At 50.4% G+C, this 27660-nt stretch overlaps 1 protein-coding gene across 5 annotated transcripts; it reads right to left on the bottom strand.

The window, feature by feature from the left end:
• Positions 1-12061: 12061 nt before the first annotated feature.
• Positions 12062-27660, bottom strand: CEACAM19 (CEA cell adhesion molecule 19). Of its 5 annotated transcripts, none has more exons than XM_055369695.2 (8): positions 24446-27651; positions 23468-23836; positions 20021-20171; positions 17491-17574; positions 16094-16140; positions 15116-15201; positions 13809-13862; positions 12062-12985 (listed from the first exon to the last, which is right to left on the bottom strand). In XM_055369695.2, exons 1-8 carry the CDS (start codon positions 24498-24500, stop codon positions 12929-12931), a joined length of 903 nt encoding a protein of 300 aa, XP_055225670.1. In that variant the 5' UTR covers positions 24501-27651; the 3' UTR covers positions 12062-12928. The 5 variants fall into 5 exon arrangements, with proteins under 5 accessions (XP_055225670.1, XP_004060982.2, XP_055225672.1 ...); XM_004060934.5 differs by having other exon boundaries at positions 12062-12982; positions 24446-27645; XM_055369697.2 differs by lacking the exon at positions 17491-17574 and having other exon boundaries at positions 24446-27660.

Genomic DNA, 27660 nt, shown 5'->3' with positions numbered 1-27660 from the left:
TTCTTCTTCTTCTTCTTCTTCTTCTTCTTCTTCTTCTTCTTCTTCTTTTTCTTCTTCTTCTTTTTTAAATGGAGTCTTGATCTGTCATCCAGGCTGGAGTGCAGTGGTGCGATCTTGGCTCACTGCAACCTCCACCTCCCAGGTTCAAGCAATTCTCTCACCTCAGCCTCCCGAGTAGCTGGGATTACAAGCACGCGCCACCATGCCTGGCTAATTTTAATATTTTTAGTACAGACAGGGTTTTGACATGTTGGCCAGGCTGGTCTCAAACTCCTAACCTCAAGTGATCCACCTGCCTTGGCCTCTCAAAGTGCTGGGATTACAGGTGTGAGCCACCCTGCCTGGCCCATTATTCTTTTTGACAGCTTCAGCTTTTCCTGTTATCCATCTCCCCGTTGCCCACCCCCAAGAAAACCCATTTTGCAGACAAGTAAACTGAGGCCCCGGGCCATTGCCTCATAAGATTGGAGCAGATGAGTCTTATCTTCTCTGCACAGCCATCTGGGGACACGGGTCCATGACCTTGTTTGGCCAGGGTCACCCCTTGCCCGCCCAGCCTTCTTGTCTCACCAGTCACTTAGTTCCCTTGGGAGCGGGAGGGAGGCTGGGAACTCCTTTATCTGCTCTTCAAGACCCTGCCAACCACTGACATCATCAATATATATTAGATGAAAATGTCAGACTTGGGCCTCTGTGGCAGAATCCTTGTCCCGTCCTCTCTGGGCAGGGATGGGGCGGCCTTGAGACTGAGGGTTTGGCTGGAGCTAATGTCTTAGGCTGAAGCAGGTTTCCAAACCCCTTTCAACCTCCCCTTATCTTGGGCGAGGCAGAGGGGGCCGTCATATTTGCTCAGGGTGTGGCTTCCTGTGCCGGCCTGGCAAGGCCTGGAGTTGGCTCTGGCTGGGCCTGGAGAGGTTGTTCTTGGGGAGAAAGGACCAAATGTCCCCTTAATTCCTGACCCTAGAAAGAACACCCAGGCGGCCAGGTGCGGTGGCTCACGCCTATAATCCCAGCACTTTGGGAGGCCGAGGCGGGTGGATCACCTGAGGTCAGGAGTTCGAGACCAGCCTGACTGACATGGAGAAACCCCGCCTCTACCAAAAAAAATACAAAATTAGCCCAGTGTGGTGGTGGGCACCTGTAATCCCAGACACTTAGGAGGCTGAGGCAGGAGAATCACTTAAGCCCGGGAGTCAGAGGTTGCTGTGAGCCGAGCTCGCACCACTGCACTCCAGCCTGGGTGACAGAGTGAGACTCTGTCTCAAAAAAAAAAAGCACCTAGGCTTCCATGCAGGAGAGGAGGCAGGTGGATCGGAGAAGCTCCAGACCTTTCCATAGGCTGTTCCCTGTGCTTGGATACCCGCCCCACCCTCCTCACCTCATTCATCTGGGTTTTTCCAAGCCATTCAATCATTTAACAAATATTTGTCAAGCATGGACTATGTACCAGGCTGTTTGCACAGAGACATCCTTTCCTTTGTTGGGCTAAATCCTATTGGAGGGAGATGGGCAATAATAATAATAAAAAAAACCTGATATGGCATTTAATGTCAGGCAGAGATAAAAGCTATAAAAAGTAAAATAGGTCAGGTGCAGGGGCTCACGCCTGTAATCCCAGCACTTTGGGAGGCCAAGGTGGGCGGATCGCTTAGGCCAGGAGTTTGAGACCAGCCTGGGCACCACAGTGAGATCCTATCTCTACAAAAAAATACAATAATTAGCCAGGCGTGGTGGTGGTGTGCACCAGTAATTCCAGCTACTTGGGAGGCTAAGGTGGGAGAATTGCTTGAGCCTAAGAGGTGGAGATTGCAGTGAACTGAGATTGCACCACTGCACTCCAGCCTGGGCAACAGTGTGAGATTGTGTCTCAAAATAAATAAAATTAAATAAAATAGGGCAAGTGGATAGAGAGGAGCAGGTGTTGCTGTTTCAGTTTGGGAGGTGGTGGTGGCGGCGCTTTTTCTGGCCTGAAGGAGGCGACAGAGGAGGGAGCCTATGGGTGTGTGGGAGGAGAGTGTTTTTGGTAGAAGGTACAACAAGTGAATTCAAGGCCCTGGGGCATGAGGGGCTTTGATGAGCATAAGGACAGCAGGGAGCCTGGTGTGACTGGAGCTGAGTGAGGGGCAGGGGAAAGTGGGAGAAGGTGGTCAGAGGGGGACTAGCCACCTAGAGCTTTTCTGGAAGGTGCTGGAGGGGAGGAAGTGAAGGGCAGAGTTAGGGGGATGGAGGCCAGCAGAGAGTGCCAGGGTTCTCTTGGGACCCTAAAGGGACCTGGTTAGGGGTTCCTTCCTCTCTCTGCACCTCATTTTTCCCTTCAGGAAAGTGGGAAGGGGTAGGACTTGGATTTAGAATTATGGTTAGGCCTGGGTTGGGCATGGTGCCTCACTCCTGTAACCCCAGCATTTTGGGAGGCTGAGGTGTGAGGATTGCTTGCGCCCAGGAGTTTCAGACCAGCTGGGGCAACATAGTGAGTCCCATCTCTACTAAAAATAAAATAAAAAGAAAGGCTGGGAACAGTGGCTCACACCTATAATCCCAGCACTTTGGGAGGCCGAGGCGGGCAGATCATCTGAGGTCGGGAGTTCAAGACCAGCCTGACCAACATGGAGAAACCCCGTCTCTACTAAAAATACAAAATTAGTTGGGCATGGTGGCGCATGCCTGTAATCCCAGCGACTGGGGAGGCTGAGGCAGCAGAATTGCTTGAACCCAGGAGGCAGAGGTTGCAGTGAGCCAAGATCCCGCCATTGCACTCCAGCCTGGGCAACAAGAGTGAAACTTCATCTCAAAAAAAAAAAAAAAAAAAATTAGCCAGGTATGGTGGCACATGCCTGTAATTCCAGCTACTCTGGAGGCTGAGGCAGGAGGATCACTTGAGCCCAGGAGATGGAAGCTGCAGTAAGTTGTGATCATGCTACTGCACTCCAGCCTGAGGGACAGAGTGAGACTCTGTCTCAAAAAAACAAAACAAAACAAAACAAAAGTTGTAGAATTCTTTTCTCATTCCTTTAGAATGGTTAAAACAATTTTTTTTTCTTTTTTGAGACGGAGTCTCGCTCTGTTGCCCAGGCTGGAGTGCAGTGGCACGACCTCAGCTCACTGCAACCTCTGCCTCCCGGGTTCAAGCGATTCTTCTGCCTCAGCTTCTCGAGTGGCTGGGATTACAGGCGCATGCCACTATACTCGGGTAATTTTTATGTGTTTTCAATAGAGATGGGGTTTCACCAGGTTGCCCAGGCTGGTCTCGAACTCCTGCCCTCAAGTGATCTGCCTGCCTCTGCCTCCCAAAGTGCTGGGATTATAGGCGTGAGCCACCGCTCGAGGCCAATGGTCAAAACAATTTAAAAACCACTTTTTATTATGGGAAATTCTATGCACCCATCGACAGCAGAGAGAAGAATGGTGTCTGCCCTCGCAACCACATACCCATCACTCAGCTCATAGGCAATCTGGTTCCCTCTCCTCACCCACGGCCCTCTCCTGTATTATTTGAAAGCAAATCCCAGCCATCAGATCATTTTATAGCTATTTCCGCCTGTATCTTTAAAAGATAAGGACTCATTTAAAAATAACACACTCACAATGCTATCATTTCACCTAAACAGCGAACATAAAAATCAACAATTCCTTAATATCTTCAAATGCTCAGTGTTCGAGTTTTCAGTTGTTCAGCAAAGCCATGATTTCTTGAATAATATCATAATTCCTTTTGGGCAGCCATCACTCAAATCTAATTTTAGAACACTTTTATCACCTGGGAAAATTCCCTTCTGCCAGGATCGAAAAGTGGTTCAATATTTTGAAATTTCTGCCTCAGCAGTGAAGTGCTTTCTTCTGACGGAAACTTACCTGGAACCCCAGTGTGTTCAACATGTAAACAACACCTCAACCCACACCTGTCCAAACCCTCCCCACCCCGCCCCCGGTACAGGATCCCCATCCAGGGCTGTAGGCAGACCCGGGGGGTGGGCGAGTTGGTGGACAGTGGTGAGGGGGCTGTGTATACCTCTAGTGGTCTATCTGCATCCATTGACCCTGCGACCCTAGGAACCCGCACAAAACCTTTTTGCACACAGAGTTGAATCGGGAGGGCAGGGTTTTCCCCGTGAATCATAGTGACTCTTGGTCACGGCCCAGCCCACTTCCTTCCCTGCCACCAACTTACTCATTTGTAAAGCAAGGAGCCACAGCCCTGAGAATCTAGGGTGTACCAGGGCTCGTGGGAAGAGGAGGTGGCAGAGGGAAGCAGTGTGCCCTGGTGGGCAGAACTTGGGTGGAGAGAGCCTGGGAGCCGGGGATGGGCGTGGGGGGGGCGTCTTAGTTCCCGTCAAGGGCACTGGTCTCAAGCTAATTAGGCCAAACATAAACACGGTGCCTGAAATTCCACCATCAGCGAGACCTCCTTTGGGTTAAGCATCGCTCTCTCCCCTGTGCCCTTTGTAGAGGGCAGACACCTCTGCCTGGACACACAGACCTCACTTGAATGGGCATGGGTTGCATCTCGGCTCACCTTCCTTTCAGGCTGGGATGAGCAGAAGACAAATTTTCGGCGTTAGAAACTTTGGTTTTGTTCTCAGCTTGTCCACTGATACCCTGTGTGACCTCACCTTTTTTTTTTTTTTTTTGAGACAGAGTCTCGCTCTGTCGCCCAGGCTGGAGTGTGGCGGCACAATCACAGCTCACCGCAGCCTTGACCTCTTGGGGTTAAGCAGTCCTTCCACCCCAGTCTCCCAGGTAGCTGGGACCACAGGCACACACCACCACGCCTGGCTAATTTTTAAATATTCTTGGCCCAGTGCAGTGATTCACGCCTGTAATCCCAGCACTTTGAGAGGCCGAGGTGGGTGGATCACTTGAGGTCAGGAGTTCAAGACCAGCGTGGCCAACATGGTAAAACCCCCGTCTCTACTAAAAATACAAAAATAAGCCAGAAATCGCTTGAACCCAGGAGGCAAAGGTTGCAGTGAGCCGAGATTGTGCCACCGCACTCCAGCCTGGGTGACAGGGAGAGGCTCCATCTCAAAATAAATAAATAAATAAATAAATGAAAGTAAATAAATAAATTTTTTTGTGTGTGCAGACTGCGTCTCGCTATGTTACCCAGGCTCATCTTGGACTTCTGAGCTCAAGCGGTCCTTCTGCCTTTGCCTCCTAAAGTCCTGGGATTAAAGGCATAAGCCGCTTTGCCTGGCCAGCTTCACTTACTTAACCTCAGTTTCCACATCTGTAAAATGGGGATAATCACAGTACTAGGTTGGTGCAAAAGTAATTGCGGCTTTTGCCATTACTTTTTTTTTTTTTTTTTGAGACGGAGTCTTGCTCTGTCCCACAGGCTGGAGGGCAGTGGCACAATATCAGCTCACTGCAACCTCTGCCTCCCTTGTTCAAGCGATTCTTCTGCCTCAGCCTCCTGAGTAGCTAGGATTACAGGCGCCTGCCACCACACCCAGCTAATTTTTTGTATTTTTAGTGGAGATGGGTTTCACCATGTTGGCCAGGCTGATCTCAAACTCCTGAGCTTGTGATTTGCCCGCCTCGGCCTCCCAAAGTGCTGAGATTACAGGTGTGAGCCATTGCACCCAGCCAATTTGCCATTACCTTTTTTTTTGAGACAGAGTTTCACTCTTGTTGCCCAGGCTGGAGTGCAATGGTGCGATCTTAGCTCACTGCAACCTCCGCCTCCTGGGTTCAAGCGATTTTCTTGAGTCAGCCTCCCGAGTAGCTGGGATTACAGGCATGCACCACCATGCCCAGCTAATTTTTAGTAGAGACAGGGTTTCTCCATCTTGGTCAGGCTGGTCTCGAACTCCTGACCTCAGGTGATCTGCCCGCCTCAGCCTCCCAAAGTGCTGGGATTACAGGAGTGAGCCACTGCGCCTGGCTTTGCCATTACTTTCAGTGATAAAACTTTACTCACAGAACCGTTGTGAGGATATCAGTGAATAAATGTAAAGCCCTTAGCATAGTGCATGGCGTATAATAAGTGCTCGGTAATGTTTATTATTAATTATTATTATTACATTGAGTTCCAGGTCATCTCCCCTACTAGACCTCAAGCTCCCTGAGAGTAGGAGCTGGGCTGGTTTATCTTCACCTCTCTCATGCCAGTCAAGTTCATGTAACACAGTTTGGTGATAGTAGTTGCTCAATAAACGTTTGTCAATGAATGAATGGGGACTGCTAGGTTGGGAAAGGGAAGGATGTGTATAATGAGCATCCACACTCCTTGGGCCTCTGCCTTGTGCTGGTCAGTGCTGGAGCCCCTCAGTGATGGAGATAGCACTTGTGCTTATAGGGCTCATAGTTCAGCGGGACAGACCCATCCCCAGGCATTGATGGCCCAGACTGGGCGGGGCTGGGGTGGGTGAGCTCACAGGAGGGATCTGACCCAGCTTGGAGGTCAAGGAGGGCTTCCTGGAGGAGGAGGTGTATGAGTTGAGACTTGGAGGGTGAATGGGGTGGGCAGGAAGAGTGGAGCTGTGTGCCTGGGGGTGTGCAAGGGCCTGGAAGTGAGATGGAACACAGTGTGTGGGGAAACAGAAAGAAGTTAAATCTGGTGGACTGTAGACCAGGGGTGAAGGTGAGAGGGCGGTGGGTGCTGAGAGATGAGACTGAGCGTCCCCTGGACTTTGCAGGCGTTGGAGGCAGTGGTGAGGAGCTTGGACTCTAAGGCACTGGGGAGCCATGGATGGTTTTGAGCAGGAAGGGGCTAGGTTGAGTTTGGGCTTTAGAAAGATCCCTTGGGCTGCTGTGTGGTAGGAGAATGGGAGTGGGGAGGAGTCCAGGCGGGAGGCTGGGGCAGGGAGGGGAGAGAAGCTGCCTGGCCCAGGGCTGGGCTGCAGGTACTGGGGAAGGCCAACTTCAAGAGGCCTGGAGGGCAGGGCCTGGTGCCTGCCGTGAGAGTGGGGAGGGAGGTGTCCAGGTTTGGGGTTGGACAGCTGGATAGACTCTCTGGGTTCCCAGAGGGGTAAAGAAAGGGGCAGAGATGGGGTGGGCGCATGGGGGGCTCAAGGTAGCTGCAGCGCTTGTGCATGAGTCTGTGTGGTGCTCTGCTGCCCCCTGCTGGCTCAGGGCTGACCCTCTCTTGCAGCAAGTCTGGCAATAGTGACGACCCAATAAGCACAAACCCCAAACAGTGAAAGAAGGTGACATTTCTGGAGTGACAATGAATCAGCTGCTACAAGATGCACTTATATTCACTGTCCCCACTCACACACCCCAACCGCGGTCTCCAGCTATCCCCTCCTGCCGACCCAGGACTGACCTCTCCAACCCGCCTGCTTTCTCTCCCCACTCCCTCGCTCCCTCTTTTCCTCCCCGCTTTCTTTCTCTCTCTTTCTTTTTTTTTCTCTTTCTTTTCTTTCTCCACCTCTTCCCCCCCACACTCCTCCTCCCTCCCCCACCCCATTTCTCTCTTTCTTTTTAAAAATATTTTGCGAATCTGGCAGCCCCTGAACCAGAATAGGTTCAGAAAGGCTCCACCCTTTCTTCTTTTTTAAACGGTTTTGCGGTGTAATTCACATACCACACAATTCATCCATGTAAAGTATACAATGCGGGCTGAGTGCCATGGCTCACACCTGTAATCCCAGCACTTTGGGAGGCCAAGGCAGGCAGATCACTTGAGGTCAGGAGTTCGAGACCAGCCTGGACAATACGGTGAAACCCCGTCTCTACCAAATACAAAAATTAGCCGGGCGTGGTGGTGTATGCCTGTAATCCTAGCTACTCAGGAGTCTGAGGAAGGAGGATCACTTGAGCCCAGGAGGTTGAGGCTGCAATGAGCCCAGATCGCAACCACTGCACTCCAGCCTGGGCGAGAGAGCAAGACCCCGTCTCTTAAAATGAAAACAAAACCAAAATAAAATGTACAATTCAATAGCTTTTAGTATATTCACAGAGTTGTGCAGCCATCGTTACAATCAATTTGAGAACATGGCTGGATGCAGTGGCTCATGCCTGTAATCCCAGCATTTTGGGAGGCTGAGGTGGGCGGATTGCCTGAGCTCAGGAGTTCGAGACCAGCCTGGCCAACATGGTGAAACCCTGTCTCTACTAAAAATACAAAAATTAGCCAGGTGTGGTGGCATACACCTGTAATGTCAGCTACTCGGGAGGCTGAGGCAGGAGAATCGCTTGAACCCGGGAGGCGGAGGTTGCAGTGAGCCGAGATCATGCCAGCCTGGGCGAAAGAGCAAGACTCCATCTCAAAAAACAAAAGAAAACAAACAAACAAAACATTGAGAACATCCTATCACCCCTAAGAGAAAGCTTGTATCCATGAGCAGTCACTTCCCCATTCCGCCCTTCCTCCCAACCCAACAACTACTACATCCACTTTCTGTCTTGAATTGCCTGGGCATTTCATAGCAATGGGATCCTACCATATGGAGTCCTTTGCGTCTGGCTTCTTTCACTTAGCACAGCGTTTTCAGGGTCATCCTTGCTGCAGTATGTGTCAGGGCTTCATTTCTTTTCATGGCTGAGTAATGTTCCACTGGATAATACAGCCATGCGTCACTTCATGATGAGGATATGTTCTGAGAAATGAGTCCTTAGGCGATTTCATTGTTGTGTGAACATCACAGAATGTGTTTACACAAACCTAGATGGTAGAGCCCGCTACACATCTAGGGTATAGGTACAGGCTATTGCTCCTAGGCGACAAACTTGCATAGCCTGTGGCTGCACTGAAAACTGTAGGCAATTGTAGCACAATGATAAATATTCGTGTACCTAAACATAGAAAAGATACAGTAAAAATACTGTGCCGGGCGCGGTGGCTCACGCTTGTAATCCCAGCACTTTGGGAGGCCGAGTTGGGCGGATCACGAGGTCAGGCGATCGAGACCATCCTGGCTAATACAGTGAAACCCCATCTCTACTAAAAATACAAAAAATTAGCCGGGCGTGGTGGTGGGCGCCTGTAGTCCCAGCTACTCGGGAGGCTGAGGAAGGAGAATCGCTTGAACCCAGGAGGTGGAGGTTGCAGTGAGCCAAGATTGCGCCATTGCACTCCAGTCTGGGCAGCAGAGTAAGACTGTCTCAAAAACAAAAACAAAACAAAACAAATGAACAAAAAAACTCATTCATCTGTTCATGGGCATTTGGGTTGTTTCTACCTTTTGGCTATTGTGAATAATGCTGCTGTGAACAGTCACACGGAAGTGTTTGTGTGGCCATGTCTTGATTTCTTTTGCAAACCTGGCCCTGTCGCAGTGTGCACAACACCCCTGCTCCCCACCCTCCCATTGCTCGAAGCAGTCACCCAAGAGTTGACCCTCTCCAGCACCTCTTAAGCATGCCTGTTCCAGTAGGTTCTTAGCACCTGCTCCATTCCTTCACAGCATCGTCATCCCTGACATTATGTTCCGTGTGCTTTGTTTTTCTGTGGCCTGTCTCCCACTAGAAGGTCAGCTCTCCAAAAGCAGCCATCACTGTCTCATTCATGGCTGTCTCCCCAGAACCTAGAATAGGGCTGTCCACAACAGATGCTCAATAAATCTTCATTGAATTGATGAACAAACCAATTATTGGTACACTCTTCTCTCCAATCCCCTGTATCCAAACCAGAACCAAATTCTGTCAATGTTTTGTTCTAGAGTGTTGCTCTGTTGCCCAGGCTGGAGTGCAGTGGCATGACCTCGGCTGAATGCAACCTCTGCCTCCCGGATTCAAGCGATTTTCCTGTCTCAACCTACCACCACTCCCGGCTAATTTTTGTATTTTTAGTAGAGACTGTATTTCAGCATGTTGGCCAGGCTGGCCTTGAACTCCTACCTCAAGTAAACTGTCTGCCTTGGTCTCCCAAAGTTCTGGGATTACAGGCATCTGCCACCATGGATTTCAGTCCTCCTGTCTGCAGAGCCAGGAGTTTGAGACCAGCCTGGCCAGCATGGTGAAACTTGTCTCTACTGAAAATACAAAAAAAAAAAAAAAAAAAGTAGCCGGGTGAGGTGGTGTGCACCTGTAGTTCAGCTACTTGGTAGGCTGAGGCAGGAGAATTGCTTGAGCCTGGGAGGCATAGGTTGCAGTGAGCTGAGATCGCGCCACTGCACTCCAGCCTCAGCGACAGAGCAAGACTCAAAAAAGAAAAGTCTCAAAAAAGAAAAAAAAAAGAGAGAGAAAAGATGGAATCCCCTCACACTCCTAGCCCTGAGCCCTGGCTACCTGGCTGGCCTGGTTGACCCTCTTAGCAAGGCGGTCAAAGGCCCAGGCATTTGGTGTCTGGAGCGATCTGAGGATGGAGAAGTCTCCCAGAGAGTATTTGCATACTGAGTCAGCATGAGACGCAACTTCTCCTTCTGTGATTTCTTCCTCATCCTCTAGATTAGTTTCCCGTTTCCTGTAAAAAATTGCCACAAATTTAGTGGCTTAAAACAACACAAGTTTGTTATCTTATAGTTCTGGAGGTCAAGAATCCAAAATGGGTCTCACTGCACTAAAGCCAAGGTTTCAGCGGGACTGTGTTGCTTTCTGGAGGTTGTAGGAAGAAAATCCATTTTCTTGCCTTTCTTCAATTCTGATTTTTTTTTTTTTTTTTTTTTTTTTTTTTAAGACAGAGTCTCGCTCTGTCACCCAGGCTGGAGTGCAGTGGTGCAACCTTGGCTCACTGCAACCTCCGCCTCCTGGGTTCAAGCGATTCTCCTGCCTCTGCCTCTCCAGTAGCTGGGATTACAGGCACCCACCACCACGCCTGGCTAATTTTTCTATGTTTGGTAGAGATGGGGTTTCCCCATCTTGGCCAGGCTGATTCTTGAACTCCTGACCTCAGGTGATCCCCCTGTCTCGGCCTCCCAAAGTACTGGGATTCCAGGCATGAGCCACCACCCTCGGTTCTGTTTTTTTTTTTTTTTTTTTTTGTAGAGACGGGGTCTTGCTATGTTGCCCAGGCTGGTCTCCAACTCCTGGCCTCAAGCGATCCTCCCACCTTGGCCTCCCAAAGTGCTGGGACTGCAGGCGTGAGCCACTGAGCTTGGCCCTCCTCCAGCTTCTAGAAGTTTCTTGCATTCCTTAGCTCAAGGCCCCCTTCCGTCTTCAACACTCACAATGGCCCATGGACTCTTTCTCACACTGAATCATTCTGACTCTGAAGTGCTGCTTGACTTTCGGCTCCTTCTCCTGTCTTCAAAGGGCTTTGCTTCCTTTGTTGTCACAGCCCCTCTGACTCACGCTTCCTGTGTCCTTCTCGATTATAAGGATCTGTGTGATTACATGAAGAGCCTGCCAGGGCAATCCAGGATAATCTCCCCAAAGCAGGATCCTGAACTTAATCACGGCTGCATTCTTTTGTCATATAACGTAACATTCACAGGGGATTAGGATGTAGACGTCACTGGGGGGCCGTTATTCGCCTTTCACAGCACCCTGCCCCTCAAAGCCACAGTCTCGGCAGTGCCTTACCTGGCCCTGCGCCATGTGCCCCTCCGTCCATCTCCTGACGTCAACTTCCACCCACCTTTTCCTCCTTCCCCACCCTCTCCACCACACTGGCCTCCTTGCTGCTCCTTTTTTTTTTTTTTTTTTTTTTGAGGTGGAGTCTTGCTCTGTCACCCAGGCTGGAGTGCAGGGGCACGATCTTGGCCCACTGCAAACTCCGCCTCCCGGGTTCAAGTGATTTTCCTGCCTCAGCCTCCCCAGTTGCTGGGATTACAGGTGCCCACCACCATGCCCGGCTAATTTTTGTATTTTTAATAGAGAAGGGGTTTCACCATGTTGGCCAGGCTGGTCTTGAACCCCTGACCTCAAATGATCTGCTTGCCTTGGCTTCCCAAAGTGCTGGGATTATAGGTGTGAGCCACCATGCCCAGCCCCCTTGCTGCTCCTTGAATATGCCAGGCATGCTTCTGCCCCAGGGCCTTTGCACTGGCTATTCCCTCTGTCTGGAATGCTCTTCCTCCAGACCCCCACATGGCTCCTTTCTTCCCCTCCTACAAGTCTTTGCTCATTTGTCACCTTCTCAGCGAGGACCTCTGTGCCCTAATTAAAAATCTCAGTCCCCCAATACTCTCGACCCCCTCCATTTCCACAGTACACTTATCCCCATCTGACAGACAACGCATGTTCATTATTTATTTTATTTCCTGATTCTTTCCCCTGCCAAGTGACCCTCTGGGAAAGCAGGAGTTTTTGTTTTGCTTTCTACCAGGGCTGCAAGAGCCTAGAACTGGGTCTGGCATACAGCAAAGGCTCATTTATTGCTGAATGAATGCATAGTTTGGGGAAGGGGAGGACAAGCTGAGGCCACATTTGGGACAGGGGCTGGGGTGGGGTGGAGAAGGGAGCTGCTGCCCAGAGGGACTCAGTGAGATTCAGGGTGGGGGCCAAGACCAGCAGCTGGCAGCGGGTTCTGAGAGGGGCTGGGCCTGCCTGAACAGGGAAGGGGTCCGGCAGCCGTGGTCACCTTGCTGGGACTGGTGTGTGGGGCCACAGGCCTGTGAGGCTGGGCCTCTCTGCCACCTGAGGCCCGCATGGTGGGGTGTCTGCCTTGTTCTAAGGGGAGAAGACTCTGAGCGTCACTAGTGGAGTTGGGGTAGGGCATTGAGGACAGACAGTTGGGAGCCCAGCCAACTGCCTGGGAGGCAGGCCTGAGGCCACCATCTTGTCCCCAGATATCCAGATCTTGGGGGACTTTGGCATGGAAAGGGGCCAGAGCCTGCCTTTCACAGGCACATGGCCCAGGCCAGCTCGCTTGAAGGAACAGACCGAAGGCGGGCGTGCATTCAGGGGCTGCACAGGGACCTGGGCCTGTTACAGTCTCCTGTTCCCCTGCCAGGACACCTGCCCCATGTGCTGCTGAGTCTTTGGCTGAGTCCACCTCATCGGCCCCACAGCCCCCGATGGCCTTGTCCTGCTGGTCTCAGGTGTGAGGCTCCCAGAGGAGGGCTGGGGCCTTGTCTTCTCCCTGGCTGGCCTGGCCCTGGACCCATCAGGAAGTTGGCACCAGCTGGCAGTAGGGGGCAGGGTCGGGGTTTAGCAGGTCCTGCTTGGGGGGAAGAGAGAACAGAATTATGACTGGGTGGAGGGGGAGAGTCTTGGGGAGACAGAGAGGGACAGAGGATGAGAGACAGTGTGAGATGGAGAGAAACCCGCAGAGAGAATGGAAGACAAGGTGGAAAGAGAGTGAGATGCAGAGACAAGAGGTCCTGGAAGAGCCAAGAAATGAGGTGGACACAGTGACAGAGACAAAGAGGCAGGAGAGACAGAGAATGGAGAGAGAGAGAGACAGAGATGCAGAGAAACGAAGACATGTAAAGAGATGCATCTTAGACAAGGCAGCATGAACAAACTGGAAACAGAGAAAGACAGATTAAAAAGGACACAGCCAGAGAAATTGAGAGAGAGAGAGAGAAAGAGAGAGAGAGAGAGAGAGTCCAAGAAAGGGGAAGACAGACATACAGACATATGTAGGCCACTGAGAGAGAGAGACAGAACTACAGGGACAGACAGCTGACAGGAGGGGATGGAGAGGGACTGAGCTCTGCGGTGGGGTTTCACTGGGGACCTGACTGGCTGTGTGGCCCCAGGCAATCCCCTGTCCCTCTCTGGGCCTTGTTCCTCCTGTGCAAATTCAAGGTTTTGGACCCCATTTTGCAAAGAAGGAAATTGCAGCCTTGGGAGGAAAAGGGACTTGCCAGGGTCTCTCAGGGAGGTGGTTTGGGCTTCTCCGAGAGCAGAGATCGTGAGGCTTGGGGGGACGAGGGGAGGAAAGCCCCCAGTTTCAGTTGTCTTGACCCCTCCCCACCCCGGCTTCGGGGCTCCTGGATCCGTGGGATCCCCACCACCCCTCCCAGCTCCCAGCTCCACACCTGGTACTGGTGGTTCTCTGGCCCCGCCTGCAGGTGTGGGGGTGTGGGCAGGGGCTGCAATGGAAGGACACAGGTGAGTGGGCGCTCGGCACCCCCCACCCTCTAACCTTTGACCTTTGGTGCTAGGACAGTCTCAGATTCCAAGTCCCCATCACCCCTCCCAGACTGTGAGGCCCCTGGGCAGAGGGGATTAGCTTCCTTACACCTCAGCGTTCTCCTCTGACAAATGGGCACTGGGCCCCAGCTTCGTGTGGTATCCAGTGGCCCGTCAACCACTCCATTAACTCTCAGTCTACCCCTGTCAACACCTCTGGTTCTAAGCTCTTAGCCTTAGTGTTTTATGTTTCTCTTATTTTTCACTTTTTTAGAAAAAGACAGGATCTTGCTCTGTCACCCAGGCCAGAGTGCAGTGGTGCAATCACCGCTCGCTGCAGCCTCAAACTCCTGGGCTCAGGTGATCCTCCCTCCTCAGCCTCCCTGGTAGCTGGGACTATAGGTGCACACCACCATGCCTAGCTAAAGTTTTGTAGAGATGGGGTCTAGCTATGTTCCCCAGGCTGGTCTCAAACTCCCGGCCTCAAGCAATCCTCCCACCTTGGCCTCCCAAAGTGTTGGGATTTACAGGTGTGAGCCATCATGCCCAGCTAAGTTTCTCTTTTTATTTAATCTAAATAACTTTTTTTTTTTGGGATGGAGTCTCACTTCTGTCACGCAGGCTGGAGTGCAGTGGCATGACCTCGGCTTACTGCAACCTCCACCTCCTGGGTTCAAGCGATTCTCCTTCCTCAGCCTCCCGAGTAACTGGGATTACAGGCATGTGCCATCACACCTGGCTAATTTTTGTATTTTTAGTAGAGACGGGGTTTCACCATGTTGGCCAGGCTGGTCTCAAACTCCTGACCTCAGGTGATCCACCCACCTTGGCCTCCCAAAGTGCTAGAATTATAGGCATGAGCCACCACGCCCAGCCTAAATGACTCATTTTTATAAATCTTTCGTTTTATATATATATAAAACCTCCCCATTATAAAGGGAGTGGCTGCTCAGTGCAGAAAACACAGACAAGTATAAAAGAAAAGAAGATAAAACCCACCCACCAGCCTCCACACCCCAGAGACAAATGCTGCTTCTGTTGTGCTGTTTCCTTCCAGTCTCTTTTCCTTGGGATTTTTAAAAACAGGGAACAATATATAGAGAGTTGAGATTCCCAAACCTGGTGTCAAGATGGCCCAGAGGACCACAGCCAGCTCAGAGAGGAGGCGCCTGTTAGCATTGGCTTCAGGGGAGAGGCTGGGGACGGGACTCACCCGGGCTGGGTTTATGGACCTCGTGTCACTGATGGGGGACACCAGGAGGACCGGAGAGGGCATCACTTCATAGATGTTGTTGTCACCTGAAACAGGGGACAGGGGAGGTACCAGCTGACAGATGGGCCCCACAGGCCACTCTGACTGCCTGTTGACATTCATTTATTTATTTATTCAACTAACATTTGTGCAAACGCTTCTTCTAGCCAAACCCAGTGCTGGGGACACAGTGCTGACCACGACAGTCCCAGGCCTGCCCTTCCAGGACTTACAGTCCAGTGGGGGACGCAGACCAGTCTCCAGAGTGACCACCTGGAGTGTTTAGGGCTGGAGTCGGGGGACTGGGGGTGGGTGGGAGCCCAAGACGGGGTGCCTAAGTAGCCTAAGACTCAGTGAGGGCTTCCTGGAGGAGGGGGCATCTGAGATAGTAGAGAGAAGTGAGTGAAGCTAAGGCAGGAGAGGGTGAGTGCAGAGGTCTGGTGAGAGAGCCAGCTGTGTTTCAGAAACTGTGTTTGATCTGTCTTGTGAAGGGCCTTCAGAACCATGTTAAGGAGACTAAATTTTGTCCCAAGGGCACAGGGGAGCCATGGAGGGCCTTTGAGCAGAGGAGTAACAGGATCAGAATTTTAGAAAGACCTTGTCCTGGGATGGGTTGGAGGGGTCTGGAGGCTGGGAGACCAGTGAGGAGCTGGGTGTGGGGGGTCTAGGAGGCTGGTAGTGGCCTGTGGGGGTGGATGGGATCCACTTGCATGATGGGATGGGGATGCTAGCCACTGAGAAGAAGAGAAAAAGCAGGTTTGGGGTGGGTGCCGATGCTCTCAGATTATGTGGGTGAGTTCAGGGGGCCCCAGAGAGGTCTCGGGGCAGGTGCATTGGGAGGCCTCTGAGTGAGGGAGAATAAGCGGGCTTGTGGCTATAGGGGAGAAGGGAGGAGCTGAGAGGAGGGCTAGGTAGTGAGATCTGGGGCTCCCGCCTTACCAGCATCATGAGCAGGGCCCAATTCTGGCTTCTCTGTGGTCGCCATGCTGGGGACACATAGAGGGAATTGATATTAGGATAGAGAGACACTCAGGCGGGGGGAGAGAGACTTAAGAGAAGCTGGAAATCCCACCAGGTCCCTGAAAGCCACATGGTCTCTCCTTCAGAGTGAGCTAGGATGAGGCCTGAACTATCCCAGACTTTTCTTCCATAATCCCCATCCGCAATCCCTCAGTTTCCCTAGCCACCACCTTATGCTAATGAGTAGTGTTCCCCAGACATCACCATTTACAGAGATCACCTAAATGATCCTGCTTCATCCACCTGTCTTATAATTTCCTTAATATTTCTCTTTACATTGATTCATTTGAATACCCTTATTTATTTTTTATTTTTTTATTTTTTGAGACAGAGTCTCGCTCTGTTGCCCAGGCTGGAGTGCAGTGGCGTGATCTCGGCTCACTGCAACCTCCGCCTCCTGGGTTCAAGCGATTCTCCTGCCTCAGCCTCCCAAGTAGCTGGGATTACAGGTGTGTGCCACCATGCTCGGCTTATTTTATTTTATTTTAATTTTTTTTTTTTTTTGAGACAGAGTCTCGCTCTGTCGCCCAGGCTGGAGTGCAGTGGTGCAATCTCGGCTCACTAAAAGCTCCGCCTCCCGGGTTCACGCCATTCTCCTGCCTCAGCCTCCCAAGTAGCTGGGACTACAGGCGCCCGCCACCACGCCCGGCTAATTTTTTGTATTTTTAGTAGAGACGGGGTTTCACCGTGTTAGCCAGGATGGTCTCGATTTCCTGACCTCGTGATCCGCCAGCCTTGGCCTCTCAAAGTGCTGGGATTACAGGCGTGAGGCACCATGCCCGGCCCATGCTCTGCTAATTTTGTATTATTAGTAGAGACAGGGTTTCACCATGTTCATCAGGTTGGTCTCGAACTCCTGACCTCAAGTGATCCACCTGCCTTGGCCTCCCAAAGTGCTGGGATTACAGGCATGAGCCACTGCACCCGTCCTGAATACCCTTAATTTTAAAAGTACACTGGAACCAAGTGAAATGGCTCATGACTATACTCCCAGCACATTGGGAGACCAAGGCAGGAGACTTTTTTGAGGCCAGGAGTTTGAGACCTGCCTGACTCACAAAGTGAGATCCCGTCTCTACAAAAATTACAAAAATTAGCCAGGTGTGGTGGTGCGCACCTGGGGTCCCAGCTACTTGGGAGACTCGGGTGGGAGGATAGTTTGAACCAGGGAGGTCGAGGCTACAGTGAGCTACGATCGCACCACTGCACCCCAACCTCGGCAACAGAGCGAGACTTTGACTCTGAAAACAAAAGTACTCTTGACACTACTATAGCAAATTTGTTAATTCACTAAATAAGTATTTACAAGCACCAACCATGTGCTGGGCGTCACTGAAGGCACTGGGGATACAGCCGAGCACAAGATGGACAGAGATCCCTGGCCCCCCGGAGCAGGCAGTCTAGGGTGGAAAGAGAGGGGAAGAAAATTGGAATAAAGCATTGACAGTAGAATATCAGAGAGCAACATTCCTTCCCTATGAAGGAAAATGGAGAGGGGGGAGGGGGTGGAAGGTGTGTGTGCGGTTTTGAGTAAAAAAATAGTAATTGGGCTCAGTGGCTCATGCCTGTAATCCCAACACTTTGGGAGGCCAAGGTGGGCAGATCACCTGAGGTCAGGAGTTTGAGACCATCCTGGCCAACATGGTGAAACCCCGTCTCTACTAAAAATACAAAAATTAGCCAGGCGAGGTGATGGGTGCCTGTAATTCCAGCTACTCAGGAAGCTGAGGCAGGAAAATCGCTTGAACCCGTGAGGCGGAGGTTGCAGTGAGGCGGAGGTTGCAGTGAGCCGAGATCGCGCCACTGGATTCCAGCCTGGGCGACAAGAGCAAAACAAGAAGAAGAAGAAAAAAAAGCTTGGAAATGGTGCACTCCTGTAGTCCCAGCTACTTGGGGGGCTGAGATGGGAGGATGGCTTGAGCCCAGCAATTCAAGACAGCCAGGGCAACACAGGGAGATCTTATTTTTACAAAAAGTGAAAAATAAGCTAGGCATGGTGGTGCATGCCTGTAATTCGAGCACTTTGGGAGGCTGAGGCAGAAGGACCGCTTAAGGCCAGGAGTTTGAGGTCAGCTTGGGCAACATAGCAAGACCCCATCTCTACAAAAAATAATAATACAGATAATTAGCCAGGTGTGGCAGCACAGGCCTGTGGTCCCAGTTACCCAGGAGGCTGAGGTGGGAGGATCACTTGAGCCCAGGAGTCTGCGGCTGCAGTAAACTATGATCATGCCACTGCACTCCAGCCTGGGTGATAAAGCAAGACCCTGTCTCTTTAAAAAAGAAAAAGAAATAGGCCAGGCGCAGTGGCTCACGCCTGTAATTCCAGCACTTTGGGAGGCCGAGGCCGGCGGATTGCCTGAGATCAGGAGTTTGAGACCATCCAAGGCAACATGGTGAAACCCCATCTCTACTAAAATACAAAAAATTAGCCGGGCGTTGTGGTGCACGCCTGTAGTCTCAGCTACTTGGGAGGCTGAGGCATGAGAATTGCTTGAGTCCCGGAGGCGGAGGTTGCAGTGAGCCAAGATTGCGCCACTACACTGCAGCAAGACTCTGTCTCAAAAAAAAAAAAAAAAAAAAAAAAAAAAGAAGAAGAAAACAGAATCCATGGCACATAAGGAAGAGTTGAGAAAGGAGACAAAATTGCTGCTTTCATATTCTGGGAACTGGTGAGTGGCAGAAAAATTAGACATCTTATCTACAATCAGTTCAGAATCAATTTCAAGAGACAAAGTTCTGAAGACGCTGATGTCATAAGAAAGGAATTTTTCACGAATAGACTCTCCCTGGGGGAAACAGGACCCCATCTCTCTCTCTCTCTCTCTCTCCCTACATAGAAGTAGGTAGCATCTGATAGCTGTGCCTGCCGCTGTCCACTCCCCTTCTTTGACAATAGCAACCAGTTTTCCTTTGGAGAGCCGGTCTACACTCTCAGTCCACTTGATTAAACGCAGTTGGATCTAGCCCAGTCTCTAGGGCTGCACAAATAGCCCAAGTTTGGCCAATCAGAGCTTTCCCTGGCCACCAACCCCTGGCCACAGTGATTGGTTCATGAAAAGTCATGTGATCTGAGTTAAGCCAATGAGAGGTAGACTTGGGGCTTTTGTTGGAACTACCGGGAACAAGGTGGTCTCCTTGCTAGGAATGGCTAAACTGGTGGAGTATGAGCCTGGGCCCCCTGGGAGTGATCTTGTGGCAACAGGGGAGAGCCTGCCTGAGAATGAAGCCACCGAAGAAAAATACAGAGTTGAGGAGTATATAAAGGAGTCATTTGAGTACATTGAGCCCCTGGATGCAGCCCTACCTGAAGTTAATAAGTTATGTAGTATTAAACAATTCCTTGTTTTTGGGCAGGGAACAGTGGCTCATGCCTGTATTCTCAGCACTTTGGGAGGCCAAAGCTGGAGGATCACTTGAGCCCAGGAGTTCGAGACCAGCCTGAGCAAAACCCCATCTCTACAAAAATAAAAAAAATTAGCCAGGCTTGGTGGTGCACACCTGTAGTCTCAGCTACCTGGGAGGCTGAGGTGAAAGATTCACCTGAGTCCGGGGAAGTCGAGGCTGCAGTGAGTCGTGATTGTGCCACTGCACTCCAGCCTGGGTGACAGAGCGAGACCGTGACTAAAATTCCTTCTTTTTGGTAAGTCAGTTTAAGAATAGGTTTTCTGTCCCTTGCAATGCAGAATTCTGTTTAATACAGGATAGAAAGATCCTTTTCACCCCAGGAGTTCCAAGATTTGATGAGATTGTGTATGAGCCGGATGACGTGACTTGTGGAAGAATCCATGGGGCTTGAGAAGACAGTGGGAGGAGACAGGAGAGGGACACTTGGGGACCCTGTACCTGTGGCTCTGGCCCCTCCAGTTCTTTGTCACCAGGAGATAGGCAATGCAGCTGATGAGAAGGGCCCCGGCAGCAAGAGATCCAATGATGGTGGCCGCCAGGATCCCAGCGTTGGTGGGCAGGTGTGTACTGGGCAGCTCCTTATTCTTTTCTGAGGGGTGAGAGAAAGAAAGAGAGAGGGGGGACTGTGCGATGTCTCCTGAGGGCTCCCCCAGTCCCTCACCGACTATATCAGTGACTGCATGGAGAACTGAGGTGCAGTTTCCTATTTCCAGCCCAGAGCTTTCTCCTGCTTTTCAGATCTGAGTATCCAACCATCTGGGTGGCACATAAAATCCAACATGTCCCAGCGGGCTGTGCGTGGTGCTCACACCTGTAATCCCAGCAATTTGGGAGGCCGAGGCGGGAGGATCACTTGAGCCCAGGAGTTCAAGACCAGCCTGGGCAACATAGTGAGACCCTATCTCTATTAAAAAAAAATTTCAACATGTCCCAGATGGAACTCCTTGGCTGTCCTATATCTCGATGTTGCTGCTTCCCTAGGATTTCATACGATCCTCAGCACATCCAAAATCTGCTTGCTGACATGCTCCCCAACCCTACCCCATCAAACTGATTTTTTTTTTCTTTTTTTGAAACAGCGTCTCACTCTGTTGCCCAGGCTGGAGTGCAGTGGCATGATCATGGTTCACTGCAGCCTCCAACTCTGGGCTTAAGCCATCCTCCCACCTCAGTCCCCCAAGTAGCTGGGACTACAGGCACACACTACCACTCCTGGCTAATTTTTAAATTTTTGTAAAGAAGGGGTGTCACTAAATTACTCAGGCTGGTCTCAAATTCCTGGACTCAAGTAGTTCTACTGCCTTGGTCTCCCAAAGTGTTGGGATTACAGACGTGAGCCACTGAGCCCAGACCCAATCTGCTTTGCTTTTTCTCACTTTGGTTGATGATACCTGAATCCCTTCAGCAGAAGGATGAGGTTCTGGACTGTGTTTTGCAGGAGGTGTAAGGGACTCGGAGGATTCTTAAACTGGACTTGCTAGAATTAAGACCACGCCTACCTGGCTCTTACCCTCTGACCTCCCAGCTTTACTCTCAAGCTGGACATCTGTTCTATCCCAACCCTTCTTGGCAGCTAAGCTCATAGACTATGGGATCCTAATGCTGCCCACTGGCTGTGTGGCCTTGGGCAAATTACTCAATCTCTCTGTGACTTGGTTCATCTGTGAAATGAGGATAATATGAATACCTAGTTCTTAGGGTTGTTATGAAGTTTGAAATACACACACACACACACACACACACACACACGCTGTTCTCTCAATGATCCAACAAAGAAGTAAGCTCTGTGCCATTTTACAGATAAGGAAACTGAGGCATGGAACAGTAAATTGACTTGCCTGATGGCTCACAATAAGTGCAGTGCTGGGATCATACCCAGGCCACCTGAACTCCTTAATGACCACGCTGTGCAGCTTCCAAAAGGGGCACCTGTGACCTGGGAACCCCGGAAATGTGGGGAGAAGCCACTTCAGGCTCCACGAGTGAAGTAAGGACTGTTATCTCCAACCGGACTAGAGTGTCATTTTATGCAGATTTGTGTAATCAAATTAATGCATATGTTGAGTTGACTTTTGCCTATTTCATCCATTTCTCTAAAATTTTTTCTATTCACTGTCCAAAACCCATTTTAAAATTTAACTAGGGGCCAGGAGTGGTGGCTCACGCCTGTAATCCCAGCACTTTGGGAGGCCGAGGTGGGTGGATTGCCTGAGCTCAGGAGTTGGAGACCAGCCTGGGCAACATGGTGAAACCCAGTCTCTACCAATAAATAAAAAAAATTAGCTGGGTGTGATGGCATGCGCCTACAGTCCCAGCTACATGGGAAGCTGAGGTGGGAGGATCACTTGAGCCCATGAGGTGGAGGTTACAGTGAGCTGAGACTGGGCATGGTGGCTTATTCTTGTAATCCCAGCACTGGGAGGCCAAGGTGGAAGGATTGCTTGAGGCCAGGAGTTTGAGACCAGCCTGAGCAATATCAGTAAGACCCTGTCTCCACAATCTTGCTTTTAAATTGAAAAAAAAAAAAAAGGGCATACAATCTATTTACGAGTGCTGTACCCTCATGATCTAATCACCTCCACAAGCCCCACTTTTTTTTTTTTTTTTTTTTGAGATGGAGTCTTGCTCTGTTGCCAGGCTGGAGTGCAGTGGCATGATCTCGGTTCACTGCAACCTCTGCCTCCCGGGTTCAAGTGATTCTCCTGCCTCCCAAGTGGCTGGCATTACAGGCATCTACCACCATGCCCAGCTAATTTTTGTATTTTTAGCAGAGACGGGGTTTTACCATGTTGGCCAGGGTGATCTTGAACTCCTGACCTCAGGTGATCCACCCACTTCAGCCTTCCAAAGTGCTGGGATTACAGGTGTAAGCCACCGTGCCAGGCCCAAGCCCCACCTTTTAATACCATCAACTTGGAGGTTAGGATTTCAACATATAAATTCTAAGGGGATCTGTGTCCTGTGGAAATGGCAAGGGGCCACAGCACCTCCCTCCCTCAATCACCTTCTTCTGGTCTCTCCTCTAAGGTCACTTCTCGAGTGAGGTCTCCCTCATGACCTCCTTTCCCATGTCACATCATTCTGGTTCGTATTCTTTACTCAGCAAGTCATAACCACTGCGTGCCTCCATTTTTCAATCTGTAAAATGGAGACAATAATGGCACCGGCCTCATGGAGTTGTTTTAAGGTAAAAATGAGTAAATATAGAGTAGTGGTTCTCAACCAGGGGTGATTCTTATCCCAGGGTGGAGACATTTGGTAATATCTGAAGACATTTTTGGTTGGCATGACTAGGAAGCTGCTACTGGTACCTAGTGAGTAGAGGCTGGGGTGCTGCTGAAATCTCTGCAATGCACAAACCCTCTACTAGTAAGAACTGGCTAATACAAAACATCAGTAGTGCTGAAGCTGAGAAACTATGCTTTAGGGAAAATGTTTAAGATGGTGCCTGGCTCTTAACGATCACCCAAGAAATGCCAGCTGTCATTATTGCCCACCACCCTTTCGCTCACACTTTGCCCTGAGTGGATTCATCAGTAAATACTCGCTTTATGAACATAAAGATTGAGGGATGCATTCCTCACAACCAGGCATACAGTAAGTGCTCGATAAAAATCTGGCTAATGTTAGTGCATGTGAAAGGTAAATGAGATGGTGCATTCTCCAGTGTCAGGTACAAGGCAGGCATTTCATAGATATTTTATTAGTTAATGCATGTGAGGGTTAAAGACTATCTCTGGGGATTGGTACACAGTAGATGCTCAATATGTGTCAAGTGAATGAATGAGAGGACCAAATGAAATGGTGTTTGCACAGCACCTGGTGCATGGTAGCTGCTCAGGGCTCATTAGCTTCCTCACCTCATCCCCAGACCCTAACACTTACCAGCTACCTGGACCTCAGTCTTGGCCTTCATAGTCCATTCAGAGTTGATGGTAATGGCTACTTGGTAGGTGCCACTGTCTGTAGGCTGGGCGCGGCGCAGCAGCATGGAACCATTGGGGAAGCCCACGATGTCTCGCTGTCCCATGGCACTGCCATCCCTCTGAGGCCGTTGTATCCCAGGGATGTAGGTAAATAGCCTCGTGCCTCCATACGTCTCCTCCCCCAGGTACCAGTTGAAGTCCTGGAAGGTGTCTGGGACACCCTGGACTGACAGGAGAAGGTCCTGGTTCTTTTGAGGCTGCTCTGGAATCTTCTGGATGTAGAGAGCTGCCTGGGAGCCTTGGAGCATCCAGAGGACCAGGATTGAGGCTGTGGGAAGTTACAGGGAAGGGCTGAGATCAGGGGTGTTGCCAGGGACCACGGCATGCTCCTCTCTAGATACAGATCTTCAGCGGGGAGCAAGGACTCTGAGTGCTGCTCATTGGAAACAATGCTGGGATTGATTAGTGATGTCTGCCCTGGGTGCAGGAGTGGGAACACAGGCATGGATACCACAGATTTGCCATCCTATTGATCCAGAGGTTTTTCTACCTTGAGATGCTGTGTGGCCTGCTTCTAAACACATGGACTCTCTGAATTCATTCATTCATTCATTTATTCAACCAATACTTATAGGCATATGTAATATATAAGCTATAATACCAACTATATGTAATACATCTAAACTTCCTTCAATTTCTAGACACTGGAGATATAGCAGGGAACCAAACATACATAAATTCCTGCCTTCATGGTCCTAACATTATAGAAAATTCCATAGATAAAATGGCAATGAGGCTGTGATTCTGTTGCCCCTCCCCCATCTTATTCTAATTTCATCCTCTCAGGTAATCTTTCCCTACTTCTAAGAGGACACTTCAATCTCTGGGCTGAGTCCCCATTTCTCCCCTTGGCCTTTAGGGTCTATTTCCTCCTTACCTGAGAGCAGGAGGCTCTTTGAGAAGCAGCCCTGGGTCCCCATGGGAATCTCCATCTTGGCGTCTTGTGGCAATGCCAAGGGGCCACGAGCTGGACACTAAGGGGGCCAGAGGGGTGGGCCCTGGCTGTCTGAAGTAGGCCAGCTCGGTGGGGAGCCCAGAGGTGCCTTAGAGACACCGCTGGGGCTGGCCCAGCCCCAGCATGCCCTGTCCATGGGCTCTGGAGGCTCCACCTATACTCCCTGGGATAGGAGCACAGACAGAGGTTGAACCAGTTTTTCAGGGTGACTGGGGAACTTCCCAGGACTCCTCCCCTGACCCTCTTCAACCTCTTTTTCTCACTCAGCGTGACTACAACAGCAGTCACTGTAGCAACAGTCATAACAGCCTCTGTTTGAACAATTCCCCTGGGTTTGTTCAAACACACACTGCCTCATTCAGCAGCCACCATAAATAACTGTTCCCATTGCACAGATGTGGAAACAGAGGCCCAGGAAAAGAGGCAAGTCTGCCAATAGACAGAGGTGGGATTTCACCTGTGGCTGACTCACTTGAAGGCTCTGAGGCAGGCTGGGTGCGGTGGCTCACGCCTGTAATCCCAGCATTTTGGGAGGCCAAGGTGGGTAGATCACGAGGTGAGGAATTTGAGACCAGCCTGGCCAACATGGTGAAACCCTGTCTCTACTAAAAATACAAAAGTTAGTCAGGCGTGGTGGTGGGCGCCTGTAATCCCAGCAACTGGAGAGGCTGAGGCAGGAGAATCACTTGAACTTGGGAGGCAGGGGTTGCAGGGAGCCGAGATCGCGCCACTGCATTCCAGCCTGGGTGACAGAGCGAGACTTCGTCTCAAAAAAAAAAAAAAAAAAGCTCTTAGCCTCGTGTTTTTCTTTTTTTTTCTTTTGAGATGGAGTTTCGCTCTTGTTGCCCAGGCTGGAGTGCAATGGCGCAATCTCAGTTCACCACAACCTCTGCCACCTGGGTTCAAGCGATCCTCCCACCTCAGCGAGTAGCTGGGAATACAGGCACGCGCCACCACGCCCGGCTACTTTTGTAGTTTTAGTAGAGACAGGGTTTCTCCATGTTGGTCAGGCTGGTCTTGAACTCCTGACCTCAGGTGATCTGCCCACCTTGGCCTCCCAAAGTGCTGGGATTACAGGTGTGAGCCACCGCGCTCGGCCTGTTTTTTTTTTTTTTTTTTTTTCTTGAGACAGGGTCTTGCTCTGTCTTTCCATTCATGAACATTGGTTGTCTTACCATTTAAATATGTCACCTGTAATTGCAAGAATATTTTGTAGTTTTTCGAGTGGTTTCTTTTTTAGACGCTGTGTCACCCAGGCTGGAGTACAGTGGCACAATCTCAGTTTACTGCAACCTCCGCCTCCCAGGTTCAAGTGATTCTTCTGCTTCAGCCTTCTGAGTAGCTGGGATTACAGGCATGCGTCACCATGCCTGGCTAATTTTTGTATTTTTAGTAGAGATGGGGTTTTGCCATGTTGGCCAGGCTGGTCTCAAACTCCTGACCTCAGATGATCCTCCTGCCTCGGCCTCCCAAAGTACTAGGAGTATAGGCATGAGCCACTGCACCCAGCCCCAGAGTGTATGTTTTGTACTTTTTTGGATCATGTTTATTCCAAGTGTGTTACTCTTTTTTTTTTTTTAAGACAGGGTCTCGCTCTGTTGCCCAGGCTGGAGTATAGTTGCATGATCATTGCTCACTGCAGCTTCCAACTCCTGGGCTCAAGCAATCCTCCCGTCTCAGCCTCCTGAGTAGCTGGGACCACAGTTGTGTGCTACCATCCCTGGCCAATTTTTTTATGTTTGTAGAGATGGGATCTCACTATGTTGCCCCAGGCTGGTGTTGAACTCCTGGGCTCAAGTGATCCTCCCACCTTAGCCTCCCAAAGTACTGGGATTACAGATGTGACTCACCATACCTGGCTTAGCCTAATTTTTAAAAAGCATCCTCCATTCATTCCAGCACACATTCCCAGTGCCCAGTTGTGTGTGCTGGGTGATGTTGGTGACACAGTGATGATTGAGACCACCTCTGCTCTGCCCTCTGTCCACAGTAGGGCACACAATCCTGTAGGGTATGGGGGGAAGACCCCTCTCACACAATTATGATGCAGAGTGATCAGGGCTGGGATGGAGGAGCCCAGGAGTCTGGGAGAGCCCAAGGAGACACACCTCATTCAACCTGACGGCTAGGGAGGGCTTCCTGGGGGAGGGGGCATCTGAGCTGAGACCTGGAGTAAGAGTAGAAATGAGGCAGATGATGGGGTGAGGCAGCATGAGGTGCACCAGGCAGCATAAATAGCAATGCAAGGATGTGGAGGCTGAGATAGTCATCAAGGTGTATTGAGGAGGTTGCAATATCTTGGGTGAGTGGAGCCAGGAAGGAGGGTGTGGGGCATGTGTGTGTGAGGCTGGGAGGTAGGAGAGATCAAGTGTGCTCTGTTGGTTGGATCAACAGAGCTTGGATAATGGAGGGTCTAGTGTTATGCTGTTTAATATCATAGCTATTAGTCATATGTGGCTATTTAAATATAAATTTAGGCCAGGCACAGGTGACCCACACTTGTAATCCTACCCCTCTGAGAGGCTGAGGTGGGAAGATTGCTTGAGCCTAGGAATTGGAGACCAGGCTGGGCAACATAGTAGGACCCCAACTTTACACAAAAAAAAATTTTAAAAATTAGGTAGGCTTGGTGGCTTTCAACTATAGTTCCAGTTACTCAGAAGGCTGAGGCAGGAGGATTGTTGAACCTGGGAGGTCAAGGCTGCAGTGAACTTTGATCATGATACTGCACTCCAGCCTGGGTGACAAAGTGAGACCCTGTCTCAAAAAAATATATTGAATAGGCCAGGCGTGGTGGCTCATGCTTGTAGTCCTAGCACTTTGGGAGGCAGAGGCAGGCAGATCACTTGAGGTCAGGAGTTCAAGACCAGCCTGGGCAACATGACGAAACCCTGTCTCTACTAAAAATGCAAACATTAGCTGGCCGTGGTGGCGCATGCCTGTAATCCCAGCTACTTGGGAGGCTGAGGCAGGAGAATCACTTGAACCTGGGAGGTGGAGGTTATAGTGAGCCAAGATTGTGCCACTGCACTCCGGCCTGGGCAACAGAGCAAGACTCCATTTCCAAAAAAAAAAATTGAATATATATATATTATTTTATATATAATATATAATATAAATATATATTTTATGTAATT

The sequence above is a fragment of the Gorilla gorilla genome, chromosome 20 (genome assembly GCF_029281585.2).
Source record: "Gorilla gorilla gorilla isolate KB3781 chromosome 20, NHGRI_mGorGor1-v2.1_pri, whole genome shotgun sequence".
NCBI lineage: Eukaryota > Metazoa > Chordata > Mammalia > Primates > Hominidae > Gorilla > Gorilla gorilla.
This window is presented reverse-complemented; position numbering and strand designations above follow the sequence as displayed.

What these genes read in the sequence shown, in the direction of transcription:
- CEACAM19 (XM_055369695.2), bottom strand. Translation starts at nt 24,500, where the DNA reads ATGGAGATTCCCATGGGGACCCAGGGCTGCTTCTCAAAGAGCCTCCTG. An exon ending in AAAGAGCCTCCTGCTCTCAG is followed by an intron (nt 23,837 to 24,445) that starts GTAAGGAGGAAA and finishes AACTTCCCACAG; the next exon opens with CCTCAATCCTGGTCCTCTGG. An exon ending in GACTGAGGTCCAGGTAGCTG is followed by an intron (nt 20,172 to 23,467) that starts GTAAGTGTTAGG and finishes CTCACCCCTCAG; the next exon opens with AAAAGAATAAGGAGCTGCCC.